This window comes from Leucopleurus acutus, assembly GCF_964270905.1.
Source record: "Leucopleurus acutus genome assembly, chromosome: 3".
Lineage (NCBI taxonomy): Eukaryota > Metazoa > Chordata > Mammalia > Artiodactyla > Delphinidae > Leucopleurus > Leucopleurus acutus.
The window spans coordinates 2602778-2624862 of record NC_139145.1 but is presented as its reverse complement, the minus strand read 5'-3'; the positions used below and the strand labels follow the sequence as shown (position 1 = coordinate 2624862).

The following is a 22085-nucleotide window of genomic DNA, read 5'->3' as shown; positions in this document are numbered from 1 at the left end:
GGTTGGCGGCGGCGGCGGCGGCGGCGGCGCCAGCGGTTGTGGCGGCGCGGGTGGAGGGTGGCCGGGAGGGACCAGCGGCTGAACGGGACCGGTGCCCTCAGGCGGCCGAGGCGGACCGCCGGCCCAGGGGCCGAGCGCCGAGGGCCGGGCGGGCGCGGCCGGGGCGGCTCGGGGCCAGGGCCGGGCCGGCCGGGGGGCGGTGGCGGGGGCGGCCGGCGGGCGGCCGGGGCCGGGGCCGGGACGATGACTCTGGAGTCCATGATGGCGTGTTGCCTGAGCGATGAGGTGAAGGAGTCCAAGCGGATCAACGCCGAGATCGAGAAACAGCTGCGGCGGGACAAGCGCGACGCCCGGCGCGAGCTCAAGCTACTGCTGCTCGGTGAGTGGGGCCGGGCCTGCGGGGTTCGGGCCGGCGGTGCGCGTGGCGGGCGGGCGGGGCGGCCCTGCGTACTGGCCACGGCCCTGCGTGCTGTCCAGAGCGGGCTCGACCCCCGCAGGGTCAGCCCTTGCCTACCTGTGCTGTCCACCTCTGGGCCACCCGATCTCTGCAGCCTGTGTTGTCTAGGTTGAGTCCCTGACATCAGAGGGGCCAGGCCCTGCCTCTGTTGTCCACATCAGCGCCCTAGACCCTCGGGATCTGCTCGCGCCTATGCTGTCCGTGGCAGGTCACCAGTCCCTGCAGGGTCAGCGCCTGCTTCAACTGTCCAGATCAAGCCCCAGTTTCCTTCAGGATCAGCCTCTGTCTCTGCTGTCCAGGCGGGGTCCCCAGGACCCTTTGGGATCAGTCCGTGCCTCTGCTGCCCAGCCGCTGATCCCTGCAGGGCCAGCTTCTGCTTCTGCTGTCCCGTTCGGGCCCCCAAAACCCTCGAGGGTCTGCCTTCTGCCCCTTCTCAGGAGACAAGCCTCCTCCCTGCACAGGACTGGCCCTCCATCCCTGCCCCCAACAGGTGTGCCCCCTCGCTGCCCCCAGCATCTATTCAGGGCCAGACCTTTGGGCTGTAATCCACAAGACGCACCCCTTGCCTCCTGGCATCCCTTCTCTACTTTTCCCACCAGGTGGAGCCCTGTTCCCTGCAGGCTGGGCCTGTTCCCCTCCAGCCCCCGTTCCCTGAGGCCAGTCGGAAAACCCATGTCCCTCCCCAGTGGAGAGCAGTCTGTGGGAGAGAAGACAGCCTTTTCTCTCTTCTTGGGGCCGGGGCGGGTGGAGCCCTGACGGAGCAACCGTCTCCGTCCGGCCCCTCTCCTTACGTCCTAGTGGGAGCCGGGTCTCCTGGGTCCTCTTCCCCCTCCTGGAGAGGATTCCTTGTCCAAGTCTCCGTCTCCCCCACTGCGCACCTGTTGCACGGAACCAGTCGGCCCAGCAGTCGGCAAGCTGTTGTCACCCCAAATAAGGGTTGTTGGAGGACTTACCTCCGCAGTCAAAGGCAAGAAGGTCGTTTACACAAGCGAAGCCCTCGCCCTGCCTTCTCCAGAGCTCTGCTGCATTCCTGCACTGTGGGGAAGGTTGGAAATGCTGTTGTGGTGGGCCCCTGGTGGAGGAGGGGTCTGCCACCGAGGGGTCCACCCACAGGACGGTGCAGGGTCGGAGGCGGTGAGTCGCTGGAGGCCGTGGGTCTTGGAGGGACTGCCTCGCTTCTCCCACCTGTGGGGACCCTCTGGGTCGTCCCTTTGATTAAAATACCTTCCCTGTTCTTTTTTCAAACGTTCCACTTTACCTAAAGGCTATAAAATGGGCCATCTTTGCAGAAAAGACAGGCAGAGAGTAACAGTAAAGTTTGGAGGAAACTTGCAGTGGGGTCCCAGTGGCACCTGGGAGGACAGCATGGCCCTGGCTGCCTTTCACCAACAGAGGTAGAATTTATTTTCAGAGGGGGGTTGAGAAGTTACCAGCATGTTAATGTTACCAGATAGTCGGCCTTGCCTGGGGGCTGGGGGCTGCATGAACCTCTGCACGCCCCTGCTGCCTGCCCTGTGCGCACCCAGGCTCCAGATTGACGTGGGGTTCAAGGGTACGGGTCGGTGGCCTGTGATCCTGCAGCCTTGCTGTGTGTCTCTGGTCTCCCTGGGCTGGGGCTGAGGAGCCTTGCAGGGGATCTGGATGTGTCCAGCGCCCACCCATGGGTGCGGGCTGTTGGCTGCAGGAGCACCTGGGTCTGAGGTCCCACCCCTCCCCCCGCTGGCTTGCAGGACAGGGAGTCTGCACCCTCCTGGGAAGCTATTAAGTCCTAGGCATGGGGGCAGATAGGAAGATGAGAGCTTGGGGGTCCAAGGTGAAGGTTTATGACACCAGGAGGGCGGCTGTGAATGCCAGGCGGAGCTCCAGGGGACGTGCTGGGAGCCGGGGGGTGCCGAGCAGCATCCCTGCCCCACCCACTCCATGCCGGTAGCACCCCCAGTCATGAGAGCCACAGACATCCCCAGCTGTGGCCCAGTGTCCCCCGGGGGCAGAATCCCCCCTGCCCCGTGTCAGCACACAGTGTAAAATGCGTGTTGCAGAGCCGGTATGTGATCAGTGTTCGCTTGTTTTGTCAGATGCTTTGTGGGTGCTTGAAAGGTGAATGCTTTTGTCACTACGGTCCAGAGTCACATACGTGTGTGCCGTCAACACGCAACACGTCTACAAACACGTGTGATAGGTGTGTTCGGTTTTGTTGGTCCTGTTACTCCAGGCCACATCCTCATTCACAGTCGTCTGTGGTGAGGAATGGGGGTAGTGAGCGTCCCTGCAGGGGATACACCGGGATCCCCACGGCTCGGCGTTGCTCTCCCACTTTACGGAAGAGGACCCCCAGGCCCAGTTAGGAGCTCCGGTGGGGGTCCCGGGCAGGCCCGCCGGCTTCTGCCTCCCGTGATCCCTCCTGGTGCAGGTGCAGTCCCCTGCCCCCGCGTTTCTGCCACTCAGCAGAGAACAACCGAGGAGGCCCCTCGTCCATTCCTTAGGACAGGTTTCCCCTTGAGAACCGAGGCCTACCGCAGGAAGTGCCGGTCCAGGAGCTGAGTGGCTCCGGGATTTCTAAATAAAGCAGGGTGGTCAGTTCCACAGGCTTCCTGTCCAGCCCGCTGTGGCCCCGAGGGCGGTAGAAAGGGCCGGAATCCGGCCTGGGGTGTGGTGGCCCCGGCGGGAAGGGTGCGCCTGCCCTGCTTGGAGGCGCGAGTGGAACGTGGCCGCGGCTCCTGGCGGTGGCCCTGCCTGTCCCCCGCAGACCCCGATGGCTGGAAGCACCTGGGGCCCTGGGCCACCGCTCGTGGCCCACCGCAGGATGAGTCTCAGGGGCTTAAAAGTTAGATGAAATTTTGTGTCGCTGAAAGGGTGGGCGCCATCCCTGGAGGTGCAGGAGCCCAGACTTGCTGTCAGAGCCCCTCTCCCTCGGTGTCCTGCGTGCCAGGCTAGTGGGAATCTCCCTCCCCTTGGGACCGAGCACGGCCTCGCCACGCGTGTCCCTGGGCTCCGGACTCCATGTGCACAGATGCTTCCCAGCCTCTGCTGAGCTGCGCTGGTCGCTGCCTGAGAGCCTCGGATGTTTAACCACAAAAGGTTTCACTTTCTGATTTTTGTGGTGGAGCCCTTCTCCCTGCGGCCTGAGAACAGGTCGCAGTCACTGCTACTCCTGGGCTGGGAGTTTGGAGCAGCTGCAGACAGAGCCGAGTCGGGACCCCTGGCAGGAGGGACGGGAGCCCGTTTGTCCCTCCTCTGCCTCGGAGGGCCTTGGGGGCAAAGTCCAGCCCTGGGTGGGCGGGTGTGCGGAGCTGGGCTGCACTCAGGGAACAGCCATCTCTGGTCCCCATAGGGCGCTCCTCTCCCATCAGGACAGTGAGCCGCGGGGCCTGTCAGCCCAGTGTCCGTGGATGGGATTGGGGCATCTCCACGGGCTTCGGGGGCACCCGCGTGCGGGGTTATTTTTTGGCGGAACTCCAGCTGCTCTCAGAACCGGGCCCCAGGCCACAGGCTTGCTGGCTGGGGAGTTTGTGCCAATGCGCCCCAGCCCCCTGCTCCCGGGTGGCCGTGGTCTCTGCCCTTGGCCCAGGCGTGGGGCGCCTGGCCGGTCACTACCAAGGTGTCTGCCCCTCGTTTTCCCCACCACATCCCCCCTCCGGGGCAGGCCCTGCCACCCCATGGCCCAGCACAGAGCCCTGCGGACCTGAGATGTTTGCTGGGTGGCTTTGATTGGCTAACTGAACTCAGTTCCCTCAAGCAGGTCGAATGGGGGTGACCGGGCGCCCCGACTTAGGGCATCCTCACATCCAGCCTGGACGTGAGGCTCCCTGCTCCGGGGCCCGTTGCCACTGCTGGTGGCCTTCGGCTGTGACGCGTGGACAGACAGGGACTTAGGGGCACAGCTCGCAGCTGCCGCCCTCCCGAGGCCTCGTGAGTGGGCTTGGGGGTGCTCCAGAGCGAGCACAGCCTCGGCTCCCCGCCTGCAGCACTGTTGGGGGGAAGGCCGCAACACCTGCGAGGCGCTGTGCCCTCCCGTGGTCACTGCTCTCCCGACGGAGGGCTTTACCCGGGGTTGACAGGCTGCCCCGGCAGCGCTGGGAGGCGGGTCCCGCCAGGACCGAGCTGGAGAGCACGGTGGGATTTCAGTCCCCGTGCCTCCCGAGCCTCGGGTTTCCCTGCTGTGGAAGGAGAGCGTCCCCCAACTCCCGGACTGTGGGAGGGTCAGTGGGGGCGACGCATGTCAAACTGGGGAGTGCCGCATGTCAAACTGGGGAGTGCCGTCTGTGCCCTTGTCTTTATTCACGGTATCGCGCTGGCTGGCAGTTCCTCTGCGGCCGAGCGGGGACCTCCCTGTCTTGCGGTGGGGTCTCCGGAGCTTGGCCCTCAGGGCTGGGCCTCTCGTTTCCTGATCTGATCCCAGCGCCTGCCAAGGAGGTTTGCTTACGGACCTTGGTTGGTCTAGAGCTGAAAGGTCAGACGCCCCACGGAGGCAGGTCGCCCCGTCTCTGCCCCATTGGTCCTCTCTGCTGAGCCTCGACAGGTGGGTGGGGGCCTTCCCGTCCCCCAGGCCGGGCAGCTGGGCTGCACAGCAGGGTTGGGCGGGACTGGGGCTCATACCAGTCTCCCCGACTCCTGAGCGTTAGGCTTCAGGAAGCGCTGCACTAGGACCTGGCACGTGGGACAAGAGGGGTCTGGCCCAGGGGACCAGTGTCTGCACCTGGAGTCACCTGGGCAGGGGACGCTGGACCTGCTGACTTAGCGGCCACGGTGTGGAGGTCAGATGAAGGGATGAGTCCCGAGGTCTGCCCTGTTGTCCTCCCTCCTGGCCCCTGTCTGCGCTGGCGCCCGCTGCTGCGGTGTCTCTGAAAGGCCCGTGGCTGGCCCAGGAGAGCTCCCCTGGTGCTCTCACATTCGCTCACTTCCCTGGGTGGCGGTGACCGTGGACCACGAAGAGATGGACGGACGTGAAGCCCGAAGACCTTAGCCTGTTGAGGTCTGACAGTTACTGGTTGTGTGACCTCAGCGAAGCTTCTTGACCTCTCTGTGCCTCAGCTCCTTCACTTGTCCAGCAGGAGGTGGGGTGATAGATGTACCACTGAATGAATGGATGAGCGGGGGCGAGGGGAGCGTGCAGTTGCCTTCCTTGGCTGCACGAGGTGTTTGCACTTTCTCCAGCAGAAGGTCGTCGTGCCTCTTTGATCTTGGACCTGTTGACACAGCTCGGGGCCATGTTGGATTTCCGGGCTGTGTTTCCAGGAGCCCAGATCCCGGGCATTGCTCTCGCCTGGGCCTCCTGTGGTCCTGGGGTTCCTGGCTTCACTGCCCACATTCTAGAATTAGGGATGGCTGGGCGGCAGCCCTGAACCCCAGCTTCTGACACTAGTGTTCTCTTGCTAGATCGTGGCCACTTGCCCCGGGGGTCATGGATCCTGCACACCTTGAGTCCCACTGGGATGATGTCGGACCAGCACCATCCTTCCTGTCCTCCAGGCCCTTTCCCTGCCCCTCTTCTCTCCCACATTTGAGGAGTGGCTGCCTGGGCTCAGACATAATTCCTCCCGGTCTGTGGTCCTAGATCTTGGCCGACCGTGCAGGCGAGACAGTGGCTTTCTCCCTCTGTCGCAGGGATGGGGCTGCTCTCCTCCTTCCTCTTCTCCAGTTAGTCTCGGCTGGGCAACTGGTGATGCCACTGAGCACGCCCAGAGATCGTCCTGCAGGCTCCCGGCCCCACTGTGCTGTCTGGCCCCTGCCAGGCCCCCAGGGGCAGGACCCCTCACATGGGTGGTGCCCCCAGGGGCCCCCATTCTTGGAGTTAGGACAGGGGATGCAGAGGACCTGAGGGGGACACGTGACAGAACCGGGACTGTGGATTGGGGCGGAGTTCATTTGGTTCATTCGGGAAAAATGTGTGCCGTGACTTCTATGGGCCGGGCCTGTGCTGGGGCTGGGTGTGAGGCTGCTGGCAGAGCCCCGCCCTCGGGGAGCTGGCTCCCAGCAGGGACAGACGGGAGCAGCAGGCCAGGAGCAGGTGGGGCGCTGGGGGCACTGGGGCCCTTCCTGGAAAACGTGAGTTTGGGTTTCTGTGCAGGGAGTTGGGGTGGCATTTGGGAGGGGCAGGGCCCGATGCGTGGGCAACGTGAACAGTGGTGTCATGCGCCGGCCCCGGGCCGCAGTGCCACAGCTGTCCTCGTGCAAGGTTGGGCTGATTGCATTGTGGGGGACAGTGGGGGCCAGGGGACCCACAGACACGAGCTCGGAGTATGAGTACAGCCAGGACCTGGGGCCACTCGGCGTCCTCGCTGGGAGGGGGTGTGGCAGTAGGTGCCCTCTGCACCTGTGCAGGTGCGTGGCTAGAGCGAGGCCCATCACGGGGTCTCACACGGTCTTGCTTGAGGGGGCCTTGCTCTTCTCCCTGGTGGGCAGCTGTTGAAGGTTTTTTTTTTTATAGATATTTATTTGGTTGTGCTGGGTCTCAGATGCAGCTTGCGGGCTCCTTAGTTGCAGCACGTGGGCTCCTTAGTTATGGCTCCCAGGCTCCTTAGTTGTGGCATGCGAACTCTTAGTTGTGGCATGCATGTGGGATCTAGTTCCCCAACCAGGGATCGAACCTGGGCCCCCTGCATTGGGAGCGTGGAATCTTACACCAGGGAAGTCCCCATGACCAGATCTTCAGGGGGAACTGACCAAGGGCGGGGCAGGATGAGCTGGAGCTGCCAGGGACCCCCGGGCGGCGGCTACAGCAGATAGGCCTGGCCGTGAGGTCCAGGTGGGCCTCGCACCCCAAGACTTCTCTGAGCAGGAGGCTGTTGGCTCGGGCGTGTTGGGGGGCCCGGGTCCCAGCTCCCGGCACCGGGTGCCGGCAGCATGTGGGCTGAGTTGGGCCAGGGGGTGGGCACCTGGAGAGGACGCTGTGGCGGCTCTGCGTCCCCTGGAGCCTTTCCTCCCTCCCTCCCTGGCCAGTGGTGGCCGAGCTCTGGCCAGCTGGGCCTGCCGGTTCCAGAGCCCAGGGCCCACAGCTCCGGCCTTCCACCCACAGCTCTGCCGGGAGGTGCCTGCTGGGACTGGCACCTGTCACTCAGTCGCTGTTGGCCCTGAGCACAGGTGACACGCCACCCTCGACGTGCGGCTCGTGGGGCTTTCCTCCGGGGGCCCGGCCTCTGCAGCCGCCACCTCCACAACCTCCTTTCTCTGTCCTTCCTGGCAAGGTGGCATGGCCCAGGCGGGGGTCACTGACCGTCCTGCCTCCTGGGCCACACTGTCCCCAGGGTATCCCTTTTGCTGCGTTCTCCCCCAGCTTTATTGAGACGTAAGTGCCACGCGTGTTGTGTGGTTTAAGGGGTGCACGTGAGTACTTGACACGTGGATTGCGACATGATCGCTCGTGAGGCCCGTCACCGCCCCGTCACCGCCCCCTCACCTCACTAGTGCCTTTTGCTCCTGCACTTGATCACGGTGCTGTCTTCGCAGCGGCTCCTCTGCCCCCAGCAGGGTTCGGGCCATGTGCCTCATCCAGGACCCCCGACGTCTCCAGGGCCAGTTGTGTTTCCGGCTTCCGAGGGGTCCGTCTTCCGTTTCTTCGTTTTCGGGGCGTGTCCCAGCTGCGTCGTCTGTGTTGGGCACCGGGGCGTCCCCCGTTCTCCCTTGGCCACTCTCTGGCCGGTGATCACGGCTCCTCCGTGAACACCCGCTGTCCCTTGGCTGTTGGCATGGGCGCGTGCACGTGTGTGAGACCCTCGGTGTCCTGCGCTGCCTCTGGGGAGCTCTGGGGGGGCTGCCTGTCCTTTGCGCACCCGTTTTGGAGACGCTGGCTGTGGTCTGAAGTCAGCAGGCTCTCTCTGGATCTCCCCGCGCCCTTGTGCTCGTGCAGCTCGCTTGCCCCTCCTGCAGTTCAGGGGGGTGGACACAAGGGGCAGCGCCCCGGGGCCTGAGTGGCTGCCCTTCTCCACCTCAGCTGACCTGTGGCTGCAGGGGGTTGGGCTTTAGTGGCCACTGGTCTGATGTTTCTGGTGAGAGGCCCTTCCAAACACCAGCAGGGCACGTATCTTTTTACAGTAGCATAGTGTCAAAAACAGGGGTTCTCACCTGGGGGGTCCTGCCCCCAAAGGACATTGGGCAGTGTCTGGGGATGTCTGTGTGTCACACTGAGGGGATCCTGGCATTGAGGGGGCGGGGCCAGGGGTGCTGCTCAACACCCCAGAGTGCCCGGGCCGGCCCCAGTGTCAGCAGTGCTGCGGGGACCCTGGTCCAGAGGAAACCACGCAGGGCATGGCATTCCTGTGTGTCGCCTCCCCTCCCCCACCCCGCCTCCTGCAACGAGGGAGGAGTGCGTGGACCCCTCAGGGAGGTGTGGGGTCACATGGGGTCCTCGCCCCTCCTGCCTCAGAGCTGGGGTGGGGCCTTGGTGGGAGTGGGTGCCTGGCCTCTGGTTGATGTTGCGGCAGCGGTGGGATGGAAGGTGGCATTGTGGTAGTTACCACTCGGTGACAGAACCAGAGTCGTATTCTTTTATTCGTGAAAGGACCCAGTGCCTTGATGGAGGTCCTAGAAAGGGGCAGCTGCAGTGAGGCGGCCTCTGCGCTGTCTCCCCAGGTGGGCTCAGGCATCCGTGGTCAGTTACTCAGACGCGGGCGGAGGGCCTCCTGCTGCAGGACGGTGTGGTCACTGCAGGCCGCTCAGAACCCATGTCTTCTCCGGGAGCTCCCGGGCAAGGAGGCGGGCAGCAGATGCCTGAGAGAGACTCCCTGAAAGGCAGCGGTGATGGGTCCCAGTGCAGAGGGGAGCTGCCTGCCATGCGCCCACGGCACCGGTGGCTGTGAGCCGGATGGCGTGCAGGGCAGGACGCAGCTCAGGCCCCTTCGTTGGGGTGGGGGACGCAGGTGACTCTGAGACAGGGTGGGGAGGATGAGCCCAGGCGGGCTGGGGCGAGTCTGGGGGGTTCTGAGTCCCCAAGAGGGGGCCTGGGGGCTTCAGTGCATGGGTGAGTGGGGACCTGTGTTGGTTATCAAGTAGGGGTTTGAGGCCATGCGTCCTTAGGCTGTAGAAGTTCTCTCCCGCTGTGCAGTAAAACCACCCTGTAACTTAGTAGCTGAAAATAACACACAGGCAAATTCTGAGGGTCAGGAGTCGTGGGGGTTCTGGCTCGGGGTCCCTTAGGAGGTTGTAGAGCACGTGTTGGCCGGGGCTGCCTCATCTGAAGGCCCAGTGGGGCCGGAGAAGCCGCTTCCAGGGTGGCCCCTCACATGGCTCCTGCCCACATGGGCCCTCAGGGACGGCGCTGCCCCCCGGCCCCCGCGAAAGTCCTACAGAGGACGGGGAGCCCCGTGACTCGTCTTGGAAGTGACAGGCCATCCTTGGTCAGATTCTTCTGGTTGGAAGGGAGGCACTGAGTCCAGCCTGCCCTCCGGGAAGGGTCAGGCTCCCCCTCTGCACGGAAGACATCCCAGAGATTTGTGGGCACATTAAAGCCACTAAAATGCAGTCCCTGCGTGTGGAGGTGAACAAAAGTGGGGGTACGGCTTTGCCGCTTAGAGGGTGACAGGGCGGTGAGAGGCTGGAGCAGGAGAGGAGCCCTCCCTCCCGCCACAGCGCTGGTGCCGGGTGGGGCTGGCCAGCCCTTGATCCCGGAGACTCCGTGCGCCCTTCTCTGAGGTGGGGCCTTGACACCTGACACCCGGAGGGTGGTGGGACAGAGAGGGGAGGGGCCCCGGGCACCCAAAGGGCCTCTGGGCTGACAGGGACGTGGGCCTTGGGGCTGTTCAAGCGCCAGAGTCACGCTCGGTCTCGGGGTGGCGTGAGGTTGGGTGAGGTACAGGTTCAGGGGCTGCTGGGGACTGTGGGGGGCATGGCCCGGCGCCCTGCGAAGGCCCAGCGTGGCCTCGACGCAGATGCCAAACTCATGCCCTGAAGGAAAGCTGTTCTGATCAGAACAGCCGTGGGTTGGCGGGACGTTGTCACATGAGGGCATGTGGGACAAGGGAGCTCGTCACGTGACCAGTTAAGGGGGTGGCAGCATCTGGGGGAGACACTTCACTGCTCCTGGCCTCCAGTTCCTCGGCTGCAGCCAGAGTTGAATTCAAACCCAAGTTGCCGCAGGTGCCGCGGCTGCTCCCTTCCCGTCCCTGCCCACGTTGTTGTCCCGACCTCCTCTGAGCCTCGGCTGCCCCTGTAGACAGGGTGTGCGTGGGAGGACGCGGCCCGCCCTGTTGTCCAGGCAGCAGCGGCTGGCCAGGCGCATCCCCACCTCGAGCCTCGTGGGCGGGACTCCGCGTGTTCGGGGCTCCTCGTGGGCGGGGCTTCTTGTGTGCAGGGTGCGGTGAGCCCACGGCTCGGGTCGCGGGTGCGGTCCCGCTGGGTCTCACTGGGCCATTTGCAGGCACGGGCGAGAGCGGGAAGAGCACGTTCATCAAGCAGATGCGCATCATCCACGGGGCGGGCTACTCGGAGGAGGACAAGCGGGGCTTCACCAAGCTGGTGTACCAGAACATCTTCACCGCCATGCAGGCCATGATCCGGGCCATGGAGACCCTCAAGATCCTCTACAAGTACGAGCAGAACAAGGTGAGGCCCGGGCGGGAGCGCCGGGCACGGCGGGGCGTCCTACAGGTGGCCCCCTCTGCGGGCCAGCGTCCTACCAGGCACTCCACGCACTGTATCAGGCCCTCTGTGACCCCCGGGGGTGGCACGTTCTCTTATTTTCTTCAGTAACAGCTTACTGAGAAAATGTACATACCAAGTCACCCATTTAAAGTGTGCAATTCACTCATTTTTAACATATTCACAGAGTTGTGCAACCATTGCCTCTAATTCCATAGCATTCTCATCACTCCAGAAAGAAACCCTGTCCCCACTGGCAGTCACCTCCCCTACCCCTAACCCAGCCCCTGACAACCAGGAACCCACTCCCTGTCTCTGTGGATCTGCCTGTCCTGGACGTTTCCCATCAATGGAATCACACCCCGTGTGCGTCCTTCTGTGTCTGGCTTCTCTCACTGAGCATCGTGATCTCAGGGTCCGTCCACGTTGCAGCGAGTGTCGGGGCCTCTCTCCTCTTTGTGGCTGAGTGATGCTCATTGTGTGGAGGGACACATGGTTTGTCCATCGTCCATCGACGGACGCATGGTTGTTTCCACTCTTCTGGCTCTCGTGGACATGCTGCTGGAACACTCGTGTGCAGGTTTTTGTTTGCACGCCTGTCCTGGTTTCTCCTGGGCGCGTCCCCAGCAGTGGAGGTGCGAGGTCCAGGGTACCTCTCGGTTCGCCTTCCAGAGGGGCTGCCTGCCTGCTGTCCGAGCGGCGTTGCCCCGGCCGTGCACCAGGGGGCTCTCTCTGGCGGCCTCCCTTGGCTTCGCTTTTGTGGATCTGTTTTCGGGGACTTCTCTTTCAACTCCAGCAGTTTGCCTGGGCTGGCACGTGGCACCGTGTATTGGACCATGTATGTCCAATAGGGTTTAAATTAGTCTGTTTACTTGGAAGCTTAAGAAGGCCAGTCAACCAGATTTCTGATATTGGTGTCTTCCTGCCTTGATGCCCGGTTCACGGGTCATCAGGGACCCTACAGGGCCCAGCACTGGGTCTGGGGCCCGGCCAGCCTGGCTGTGGGAATGAGCATGTAGGGCCTGCTGGAGCCTCTCACCCTCTGGTTCATAGGATTGCTCGCAGCTGAGGCCCCTCAGCGTCCAGGCCCCACTTTAACCGTGGAAGTCCAGAGGCATCTGGAACAGGGATTGGCAGACTAAGGCCTGTCTCTGTAAGGTGCAGCCTTGCTGGCGCGGGCCACGCCCACTCGCTTACACGTCATCCGTGGCGGCTTTCGCTGCAGCAGCAGGGACAGCGTGGCCGTAGAAACAGACGTCTGGTCCCTGGCCTACATGCATCCGCAGTTGGGGGTTTTCTGGGGCTGGTGTCTGCTTCTCCAGGCCCGGATTGGGAGGCTGGGAGGGTGAGGCGGGGCTGAAGGACGCTGTTGTGCGGGGGCTGGGGCGGGAGAGCATCCCTGGGAGGTGACCGGTTGCCCCCGGCGGGGTGTGTGTGTGTGTGTGTGTGTGTGTGTGTGTGTGTGTGTGTGTGTGTGTGTGTGTGTGTGTGTGTAGGGGTGTGTGTGTGTGTGTAGGGGTGTGTGTGTGTGTAGGTGTGTGTGTGTGTGTGTGTAGGGGTGTGTGTGTGTAGGGGGTGTGTATGTGTGTGTGTGTAGGGGTGTGTGTGTGTAGGGGTGTGTGCGCGTGCGTGCGCGTGTGTGGGTCTCTGGGGTGGTGTGTCTCAGCGATGCTCTTTAGGAGCGGGTCTCCGAGCCCTGTGGTCCAGGGTCTGTGGAGGCTCCATGCCAGGGGCATGAGTCATTGGGCCACTGGACTGTTATGATTAGCTCAGCCTCCCCTTCCTGGTGGGTTGCTCTGGTCCCCAGACCCCATCCCAGGCTGCACACGAGAGGACCTATGCCTTCAGAGATCCCGAGGGTTTCAGGAGCTGTGTGCTTGGAATCGGGGGGCAGGTTCTTCTTAGGTCACAGCAGCTCTCTGTGCCTCGGTTTCCTCACCTGCAGCATGGGAACACAGGGGCAGCCAGTGGTGTTTGTTCCTCTGTCCTGTTTGGGTGCCCCGGGACTGAGGTGCGTGGCGGCCGGGTGGGCCCTGCTCCCGGGAGCTGCCTCCATCTGCATTTTCCTTTGGGGGCCTGGCACTGGGGGGCGATCGCTGCCGGTCGCCCTTGCGTCGTCCTGACGCGTGTTCATGGGAAATGGGAGTCAATGGTTCCGAGTCGGTTGCCGGGTGCTGGCGCTGAGCGTCCTGGCCTGCCCCTCACCCCACAGGCCAACGCGCTCCTGATCCGGGAGGTGGATGTGGAGAAGGTGACCACCTTCGAGCACCGGTACGTGAGTGCCATCAAGACGCTGTGGAACGACCCCGGCATCCAGGAGTGCTACGACCGCCGGCGGGAGTACCAGCTCTCGGACTCTGCCAAGTAGTGAGTGGGGCCGGACCAGGCCTGGGCGGAGGAGAGTCTGCATGGCGCCTCGTTAGCTGTGACGGGGTGATTTCCCTGCAGGGAGGCGGGTGTCTGCGGGGATTTTCCGTTGTCTCTCTGCCCCTTTTCTGTGTCTCTCAAACTATTCCAAAGTGACAGGTTTGATTGTGAAAAGCCACCCCTCCAGCCCACAGCCTCTCTTCGGAACCCCGGCGCCGTCCCCATCCCCGGACAGCCGTCCCTCAGAGCTGGGGCGGGGTTCTGTCCCAGGCGTTCCCTGCAGCCTCATTTCGCCCCTGTCCGTTCTCGTCCCAAGTACTTGGGCTGCTTGGGCCCCTCCCAGCGCTCAGGAGACCTGGGATGGCCGGGAGGCCCCTCGTGGGCTGGCCTGAGCGGCCCTGCCTGCTGTGTTGCAGCTACCTGACTGACGTGGACCGCATCGCCACCTCAGGCTACCTGCCCACCCAGCAGGACGTGCTGCGAGTGCGCGTGCCCACCACTGGCATCATCGAGTACCCCTTCGACCTGGAGAACATCATCTTCAGGTACCTGTGCCCCCGGCCCCGGCCCCAAGCCCCCGGTGTGGGGCAGCGAGAGAGGGTCCTTGTCCGTGGCTGTCACCAGGTTTCCGAGTGAGCCAGGCCCTGGTGGCGCTGGCAGGGCTGAATGGAGGCGGCCCCGGGGGCAACGGCCTCCTGGTGTGGGCTCCGCGTGGGCCCCAGATGGGGGGAGGGTGCCAGCGCGTGCGTGCGGATGGGCGGGCGGGTGGTCTGGAGTCCAGGCCAGAGCAGGGGTGCTCCAGGCGGGCGGTGGAGGAGCCTGAGAGCCCCAGGGGAAGGTGGCTCCAGACCCCTCTGCGGCCCAGTTCCGAAGCCCATGCAGCCAGAGTGAACTCAGGGCCGTCCCCAAGGATGGGCCCCGCCACCCTGTGAGGTCACAGCTTGTCCAGAGCTGCCAGGCGGCAAGGCCAAGTGTGTCTCCCGGGGCAGCCGTAACAAATGACCACAGATGGGCAGCGTAAAATCACAGAAATGTATCCTCTCCGAGCTCCGAGGTCAAGGTGTCGGCAGGGCTGGGTCCTCCTGAGGGCGTGAGGGGAAGCTGCTCCGCCCCCCAGCTCTGGGGGTGCTGGCAGCCCGCGGCATCCCTTGGCTTGTAAAAGCCTCGCTCCATCTCTGCGTCCGTCATCACACGGCCCCTCCCTGGGTCTGTGCCCATGTTTCCTTCTTACGGTGACACCACTGATCACTGGATCCAGGGCTCCTGCTCCAGCGTGACCCTGTCTGAACTAGTGCCATCTGCGGGGACCCCGCTTCCAGATCAGGCTGTGTCCCCAGGTTTCAGGGGGACTGACTTTGGGGGACACGGTTCGCCCAGGGCTCTGAGGCCCTGGCTCCAGGGTGGGATTCCTGCTCTGGCTGCGAGCCTTCCCTCCCCGCCACTGCATGGGGTCCCTTCTGCTGGGCGAGCCCACCCCAGGGGCCCCAGAGGCAGCGCTGCTGGTGGAGGTCCTGCCCTGTTGCCTTGAAGCACCAGCCCCGGGGGCGTTCAGGGAGTCTGTTGGGTTTGCCTTGAGGTTCCCTCTGGCCCCAGGGACCGCATTTCTCAGGCAGAAGCTTCTGGGAGAGGGGGAGAGTCTGGGTGCCCCCAGCTGGCCCCCCATCCTTTCTCACCTGTCAGAGCCCCCGGGGTGCCCTTGGACCCTCAGGAGTTGTAGGCATCACACTGCACATGCCTGATGGTACATTTTCTGGTGAGAGTTCAGCATTTCGGTTTCCTTCTTTTTTGGTCAGATTCTCGATGGGGTCCGGGACCTCAGAGGCCTGCAGGGCACAGGCCGGGGCTATCACTGGCCTTCCTCCCGACCCCACGTTCCAGGGTCCCCTCACACGGCCTCACCTTGGCCTCCGCAGCTACTGTGCCCTCTGTCCAGAACGCCTCCCCCCCTCCCTTCTCGCCCCTCCCCCAAGCCTGTGTGTGCGCTCTGCTGCTGTCCACACTGCAGAGTGGCCCTGCACCTCTGCCGCCACTGTCCCTTGGCCAGCCCACCCCTTGTCTGGTCAAGGGCTTACAGAGGGCAGGCCGGGGGCCCGGGCAGGGAGCTTGTGCCCCCATCTTGATCGGAGCTCACACAGCATCCAGTGACAGTGCGATTGGCCTGATGTGTGAGGCCTGAGCCTGGTCCCACACGGACCTCCTGCAAAGACCTGACCCCCCCCCCCCGCCCCGCCCCTGGAGGCCCAGGTTCCCGCCTGGCTGTACTGGGGAGACTCAGCTCCAGAAAGGCTGTGGCCCCTGACGCCGTCGGCCCGATGGCGCTCCCCAGACTGGCAGCGGCAGCCCGGTGGGCCTGGTGTCCACTCACCCCCCTCCCATCCCCTAGGTCACCCTGGCACATCCGCCATCTGCCTGTGCTTGCTAGAACCTCCTCTGAGAAACCCCCGCCAGGCGGATTGGCCTCTGCTGCCTGACTGTCCAACAGCTGTGGACGGGCCTGGCCCGGGGACCCTTGCCTTCTCAGGCTGCTGTTCTTTCTCGCCATCGTCTTCAAAAGTAGAGGGCTTTGGGGCTTCCCTGGTGGCGCAGTGGTTGAGAGTCCGCCTGCCGATGCAGGGGACACGGGTTCGTGCCCCGGTCTGGGAAGATCCCACATGCCGCGGAGCGGCTGGGCCCGTGAGCCATGGCCGCTGAGCCTGCGCGTCCGGAGCCTGTGCTCTGCAACGGGAGAGGCCACAACAGTGAGAGGCCCGCGTACCGAAAAAAAAAAGTAGAGGGCTTCCTCGTCAAAGAAAACTTAAGAAACTCACAAGTAGGAAGCGGGGACCTGTCACCAGTCGTGATGGTCAGGGCGCTGTCCCTAGCGTGTCCCCGCCCCGCCTGGTGTCAGCATCTGTGTGCCGACATCTCCCACTGGACAAGCAGCCTGCTCTCGCCGTGGCTGGGGTGGGTTCCAGCATTTCATAGGTGATGCCGTGTGGTATCCAACAAGGGGAGATGGGTTTCCAGACGTGGGACATCCGAGGTCGCCCGGCTCAGCCCCACCGGGGTCTGTGCCTCACACGCTCCACGGCACCCCCTGTAGGCCAGGGCCCCTCCCTCGGCAAGCAGGCGCCTGGCTGTCTCGGGGGTCCCCCCTCCCCTGCTTGTGCTGTGTTCTCCTGGCTTAATGGTGTTGCGGCTTTGCTGGCTCTGACAGGTGACTGAGGGGCCCTCGTTGCTCTGATGCCTCAGGGGTCACTGTGGCTCTGGCAGAGGCGGCTGTGCTGGGGGTGGGCATTGTCATCTGCAGCCCCGCGCTGAGCCCGTGCACCCCGCCCTGCAGGATGGTGGATGTGGGGGGCCAGAGGTCCGAGCGGAGGAAGTGGATCCACTGCTTTGAGAACGTGACGTCCATCATGTTCCTCGTGGCCCTCAGCGAGTACGACCAAGTGCTGGTGGAGTCGGACAACGAGGTGAGGCCCTCACTGGGCCCAGGGAGGGGGGTGCCCACAGGCCCTTTTGGGGGACCTGCCGCCAACCTGCTGCCTGCCCCTCAGAACCGCATGGAGGAGAGCAAAGCACTGTTCCGGACCATCGTCACCTACCCCTGGTTCCAGAACTCGTCCGTCATCCTCTTCCTCAACAAGAAGGACCTGCTGGAGGACAAGATCCTCCACTCCCACCTGGTGGACTACTTCCCCGAGTTCGACGGTGAGCCCGCCCTAGCGGCCTGTCCTGGACGCTGCCAGCGCCTCCTTCACCCTCTCTGGGCCTCGGTGGCCTCGTTGGCGACTCAGGAGTGACACGAGGATGGTGTTTCCCAGGCCGCACGGAGGCCGCGGTGCACTTAGTGTGGCCGGAGCTCGGCGGGCGCCTCGCAGGGCCCTGGATGGTGGAGAGAGCTTCGTGTCCCCCGGGGGAGCGTCGTCTGTGGGAGGGGGCACCCTGCGGTCGCCGCCTGGCAGCCTGTCCCCACCTGCCCAGGGCCCGGGCACGGGGAGGAGCGAGGCGCGGGGGATACGGGGTGAGCCGGACCCCTCCTGCCATCCCCACCTCCCAACGCGGAGACCCCTGGGGGCGCTCCTGGGGGGCAGTCGGGGCTCTGCCACTCCCTCCCCGGCGTCTCCCGGAGGTGCTGCCTGAGGAGCCGGGAGGCCGGGGGGTGGGAGTGTGGGGTAGGGTGGGGGGTGGGGGTGTGGGGTAGGGTGGAGGGTGGGGGTGGGGTAGGGTGTGGGGTGGGCGGCAGGCCAGAGCAGGAGGCTGGCTGCCAGGGGGCAGCAGGGCTGTGGACACATGCCTGAGTGGGGGGGGGGGGTGGACAGAGAGGAGGCGGGAGCCAGGGAGGTGGGAGGTAGGTCTGCCTGGCAGGTGGGCCTGAGTGAGGGGCTGCTGGGCAGGGGGGCTGCGCGGCTCCCTCGGCTCATCCCGCCCCTCCCCCCTCCTCCGCCAGGCCCGCAGCGGGACGCACAGGCTGCCCGGGAGTTCATCCTGAAGATGTTCGTGGACCTGAACCCCGACAGTGACAAGATCATCTATTCCCACTTCACGTGCGCCACCGACACGGAGAACATCCGCTTCGTCTTCGCCGCTGTCAAGGACACCATCCTGCAGCTCAACCTGAAGGAGTACAACCTGGTGTGACCACGCGGACTCCCGCCAGCCGCCTGCTGGTCGCCAGTCTGCCCCAGGAGTCGGGGTTTTTTCATATTTTTAAACAAATGGTTTTTATTTCACAGTTATCAGGGGATGTACATCTTTCTTCCTACACACCTCGTGCACCTTCTCATCTTTGTCAGTGGCAGAGGCCGCCTTTTTCTGGCCTTGACTCGTGGCTTGCTTTTTTCTAAAAAAAACAAAAAAAAAACAAAAAAGGAAAAAGAAAAAAAAAGAGAACCTACAGAAGATGGGCAGAGATGAGACCTGGCCCCCAGCGGTGCGAGACACTGCCTCCGGGGACAGTTGTTGGCCTGCTTTCTTCTGATCTCCGAAGGCGTGGAGACGCAGAGGCTGGGACTTCTCTTTCTTCCTTGTTTAAGTTATTGACGCCCTCACCACTGTTGCCGGGTTTCTGCCCCGGACTCCAAGACGTGGGGGTGGGTGGCGCCCCCCGCTGCCCGCCCTGGGAAGTGCCTAACCATTTTTTCTTTTTTTTTGAGGAAGCAAAAAGCAGCCCCTGGGGCCCTGTCTCACAGCCCTGCCTGCTGCGGGGGCCCGGGGCGTGGTTCTCCGGGTCTTCCGCTGGGAGTGCTCCTGGACTCTGGGCTCGGTCCCCAACCCCGAGGAAGCCCGCTTGGACTGGGAGCCACTGTTTGTTTTGTTCCATTTTGAACCCAGTTTGGAAGCAGTGAGGGTGGGGTAGGGACTTCTTTCAGAATTTTCTCAGGTCTGTCCCCGAGAGGCAGAGACGCAGGGAGGGTCGCCCTGGCGGGGCTGTGGGTGGCTGGGAGATGCCCACCGCCCTGCACTCTGCCCGGAGCTGAGCTGTCGGGGCTCGTGGCAGCTGGAGGTGGGCCCTCAGCCTGGCCACGGCCACGCACTGAGGGGCCCTCCCCGAGGGCCTGAGGGCCGGTTTCTGGGGGGAGGAAGTGGCCGTCTCATGTGGTGTGGGCCGAGCACTGCAGTAGTTGGTTTTGTGTGGTTGGTTTCTTGCACCAACGTGACGGGAGTGGCCCGCCGGTGGCGCCCCGCACCTGCCCTGCGTACCTGGGCCCTGCGAGTGAGTGCTCAGGGCGGCCCTTGACCAGGGAGTGCAGAGAAACAGCGCACACGTCGGACCAGCCCCACACCAGCCCTGTCCCCGTCCGTCCGCCTCCCACCTCCCTCCTGTGCCTGATACGCAGGGCCCAGGGTGGGGGGCAGGCTTCTCGGCCTGTTTTCCTCGGGCATCTCCACCCGAAGGGCCCTCTCTGGTGCCGTGCGTCCACCTGCGGGGGTTTGTGCCATAGCCCTGACGTGCGGCCGGGGATGGTGGTGCCGCTGGCGGTGGGCTCCCAGGGGCCCACAACGCACAGGGAGCCGGGGCAGGCCCTTGAGGGGGAGGCGGTGGGGGGCGCATCCAGAGTGTTAACTTCCGGAGGGGCTGGAGTGCCAAGATCCCGGGGCAAGCCCGGCTGCTGTGCCCAACCTCCCCGCCTGGCCCGCTAGCCTCCGAGGCGCTTGCCCGAGTGCCAACCTACCCCCACCGCTGTGTCACGTCACCCAGCAGAACTGCCCTCCGAGTGCCAACGCCCCAGTGGTGTGAGGGGCCGTGCCGGCTGGCGGGGGTGACCTCGCCCGCTTGTACTTGTATATTAAACAGTCCTGATTTCAGACAATTTAAACCTTAATCTATTTAAAAAAGAATATTATATAAAAATGCTGTTTTTAAACCTTTTGTCATTTGAAATGCATGTATTGTCCGTGCGGGCTGAGGGGCGGGCGCCGTCGGCTCAGTGCCAGTCTCCTGTGGCCGGAGCTGTCCATGTTCAGGCAGCGTGTCGGGGCCCTGACCCCTTAATCCAGAGATATGTGATGGAAATAGACTTTTCATACCTTTCTCCTGAAATGAATTCTGTTTTAAATTGGAATAAATTTTGTTCCTAAACACTCGGCCCCCTGTGGCTTATTTCCTGTTACTGACTGGGGGCGGGGAGCAGCAGAGGGGCCCTGAGGTCCCCGGGGTGTCACCTGACTCCTGTGTGGCCTGCGGGGCCCTGGCACCTTCAGGATGGGGTCTGAGGTCACCGGAGCCGCAGCTTGGCCGCCCGGGGTGTACCTCCTTCCCTGAGCTGGGACTGCGGCCCCAGGGCCGCTGACTTCAGGTCACTGTGCTGTGCTGTGGGCTGGAGCATCCTGCAAGAGGAACTCCTCCTAGTGGGGGGCAGGGGACAGAGATGGGGCCTGGGTTCTGGGCCCAACTGGCCACTCACTGTCGCGGATCCTCTTGGGAAGACGGGCCCCTCCCCCGGCCCCATTTCTTTCTGCAAACCAAGATGTTGGACCAGTGATCTCCCTGCCATCTCTCAGTCTTTTTTTAATTAAAAAAAAATATTTTTTACATTGTGGTAAATACACATACAACTTACCAGCTTCACCATTTTTAAATATACAGTTCGGTGACATTAGTTTCATTTGCAATGTTGTGCAACCGTCAGCAGTAATTGTCTCCAAAACATTTTCATCACCTCAAACAGAAACTCCATACCCATTAATCAATAACTCCCCACCCCCTCCCCCAGCCCCTGGCCCCCACCATCCTATTTTCTATGGATTTCACTGCTCCAGGGACTCCATGTGAGTGGAATCACACAGTATTTGTCCTTCTGTGTCTGGCTTCTCACTGAGCATCATGTCCTTCAGGTACATCCATGGTGTAGCAGGTGTCAGGATCTCTTTCCTTTTTAAGGCTGAATCATTTCACTGCGTGGATGGACCACCTTTGTTTATCCATCTGTTGATGGTCACTTGGGTTGTTTCCCCCTTTTCACTGTCGTGAATCACGATGCTGTGAACACAGGTGTGCAAGTATCTCTTTGAGACTCTGCTTTCCATTCTACTGGCTATAAACCCAGAAGTGGAATTGCTGGGTCAAATGGCGATTCCACGTTTAACCGTTTGAGGAACCGCCAGGCTGTTTCCACGGCGGCTGCCCCATTTCTCCTTCCTACCGGCTGTACGCCAGGGTCGCATTTCTCCATATCCCCCTCCAGTACTATTTACTCACTCATCAGCGGGATGGAAATGCCCTGAAGGCCCCGTGTGTGCCAGGCACTGTCCTAGGCACTGCATATACAGGGAGACAGCACTTATCACCATGACTCAGTCTATGAATAAAAGCAGCAGGGAAGAGTCATTGGCAGCGATAGTGGCCATTTCAGGCAGGTTGTTCAGGAAAGCCCTTTCGGAGAAGATGGCGTATGAATAGGATGCTGGAAGACGTGAAGAGAAGGGGCCATGCTGTGGTCTGAGGGAGGGGATTGCCAGGCGGAGGGCAGAGCACGTGCAAAGGCCCTGGGGCAGGACCAGCCCTGGTTCATTGGAGGAACAGCAAGGAGGCCCGTGTGTCTGGAGCAGAGTGAGTGAGGCAGAGAGAGGGAGGAGGGGAGGGCAGGGAGGGGACAGGGCAGGTCGTGCAGAGCCTTGTGGGCCGCGGGGAGGACTTGGGCTTTTACCCTCAGGAAGGTGGGACCCTGGAGGACTGTGGGCAGGGGCGGGACAGGGCCTGACTCAGTGCTCATAGGCGCCCTCTGGTGGCCACTGTCGGGAGGACAGACTGTGGGGCTGAGGGCGGAATCAGGGACCCGGATGGAGGGGACTCAGCTGGACCAGGTGGGAGATGATGGAGTGGTCCCAGGTGGAGGCGGAGGAGGGAGTGGGATTCGGGAGGTGGGTGCAGGGAGGGAGCCCGCGGATGCTGCCGGCGCGCCTGGCCGTCATGTCCCCCGCGGCCGGCAGGTGCTGCTCGCCTGCTTTCCGCGCCCGTCCGCGCGAACCCGTATCCGCTCCGGAGGTCCTGTCTGCATCCCAGTTCCAACAGGGAAACCGAGGCACAGAGCGGCCGGGCCCTTGCCCTGACGGTAGGCGGCGCCCCCGAGCCTGGGCACCAGCCGCGACCCGGTGCAAAGTGAAAACGCAGGGCCCTTGTTACAAAACCAGGAGGCTTTCAAGACAGAAAACCTTCCGAGCCCGAGTCCCCCGCCCACCAAGCCGGCCCAGGTGGCCGGCGAGGGGA

The 22085-nt window shown here is 63.3% G+C and overlaps 1 protein-coding gene across 1 annotated transcript; it reads left to right on the top strand.

Annotated features, from left to right (window-relative positions):
• The first annotated feature begins 242 nt into the window (after positions 1-242).
• Positions 243-19318, top strand: GNA11 (G protein subunit alpha 11). The gene is made up of 7 exons (XM_082835268.1): positions 243-379; positions 10809-10993; positions 13242-13396; positions 13813-13941; positions 16719-16848; positions 16933-17086; positions 17826-19318. Exons 1-7 carry the CDS (start codon positions 244-246, stop codon positions 18014-18016), a joined length of 1080 nt encoding a protein of 359 aa, XP_082691394.1. The 5' UTR covers position 243; the 3' UTR covers positions 18017-19318.
• Positions 19319-22085: the final 2767 nt, after the last annotated feature.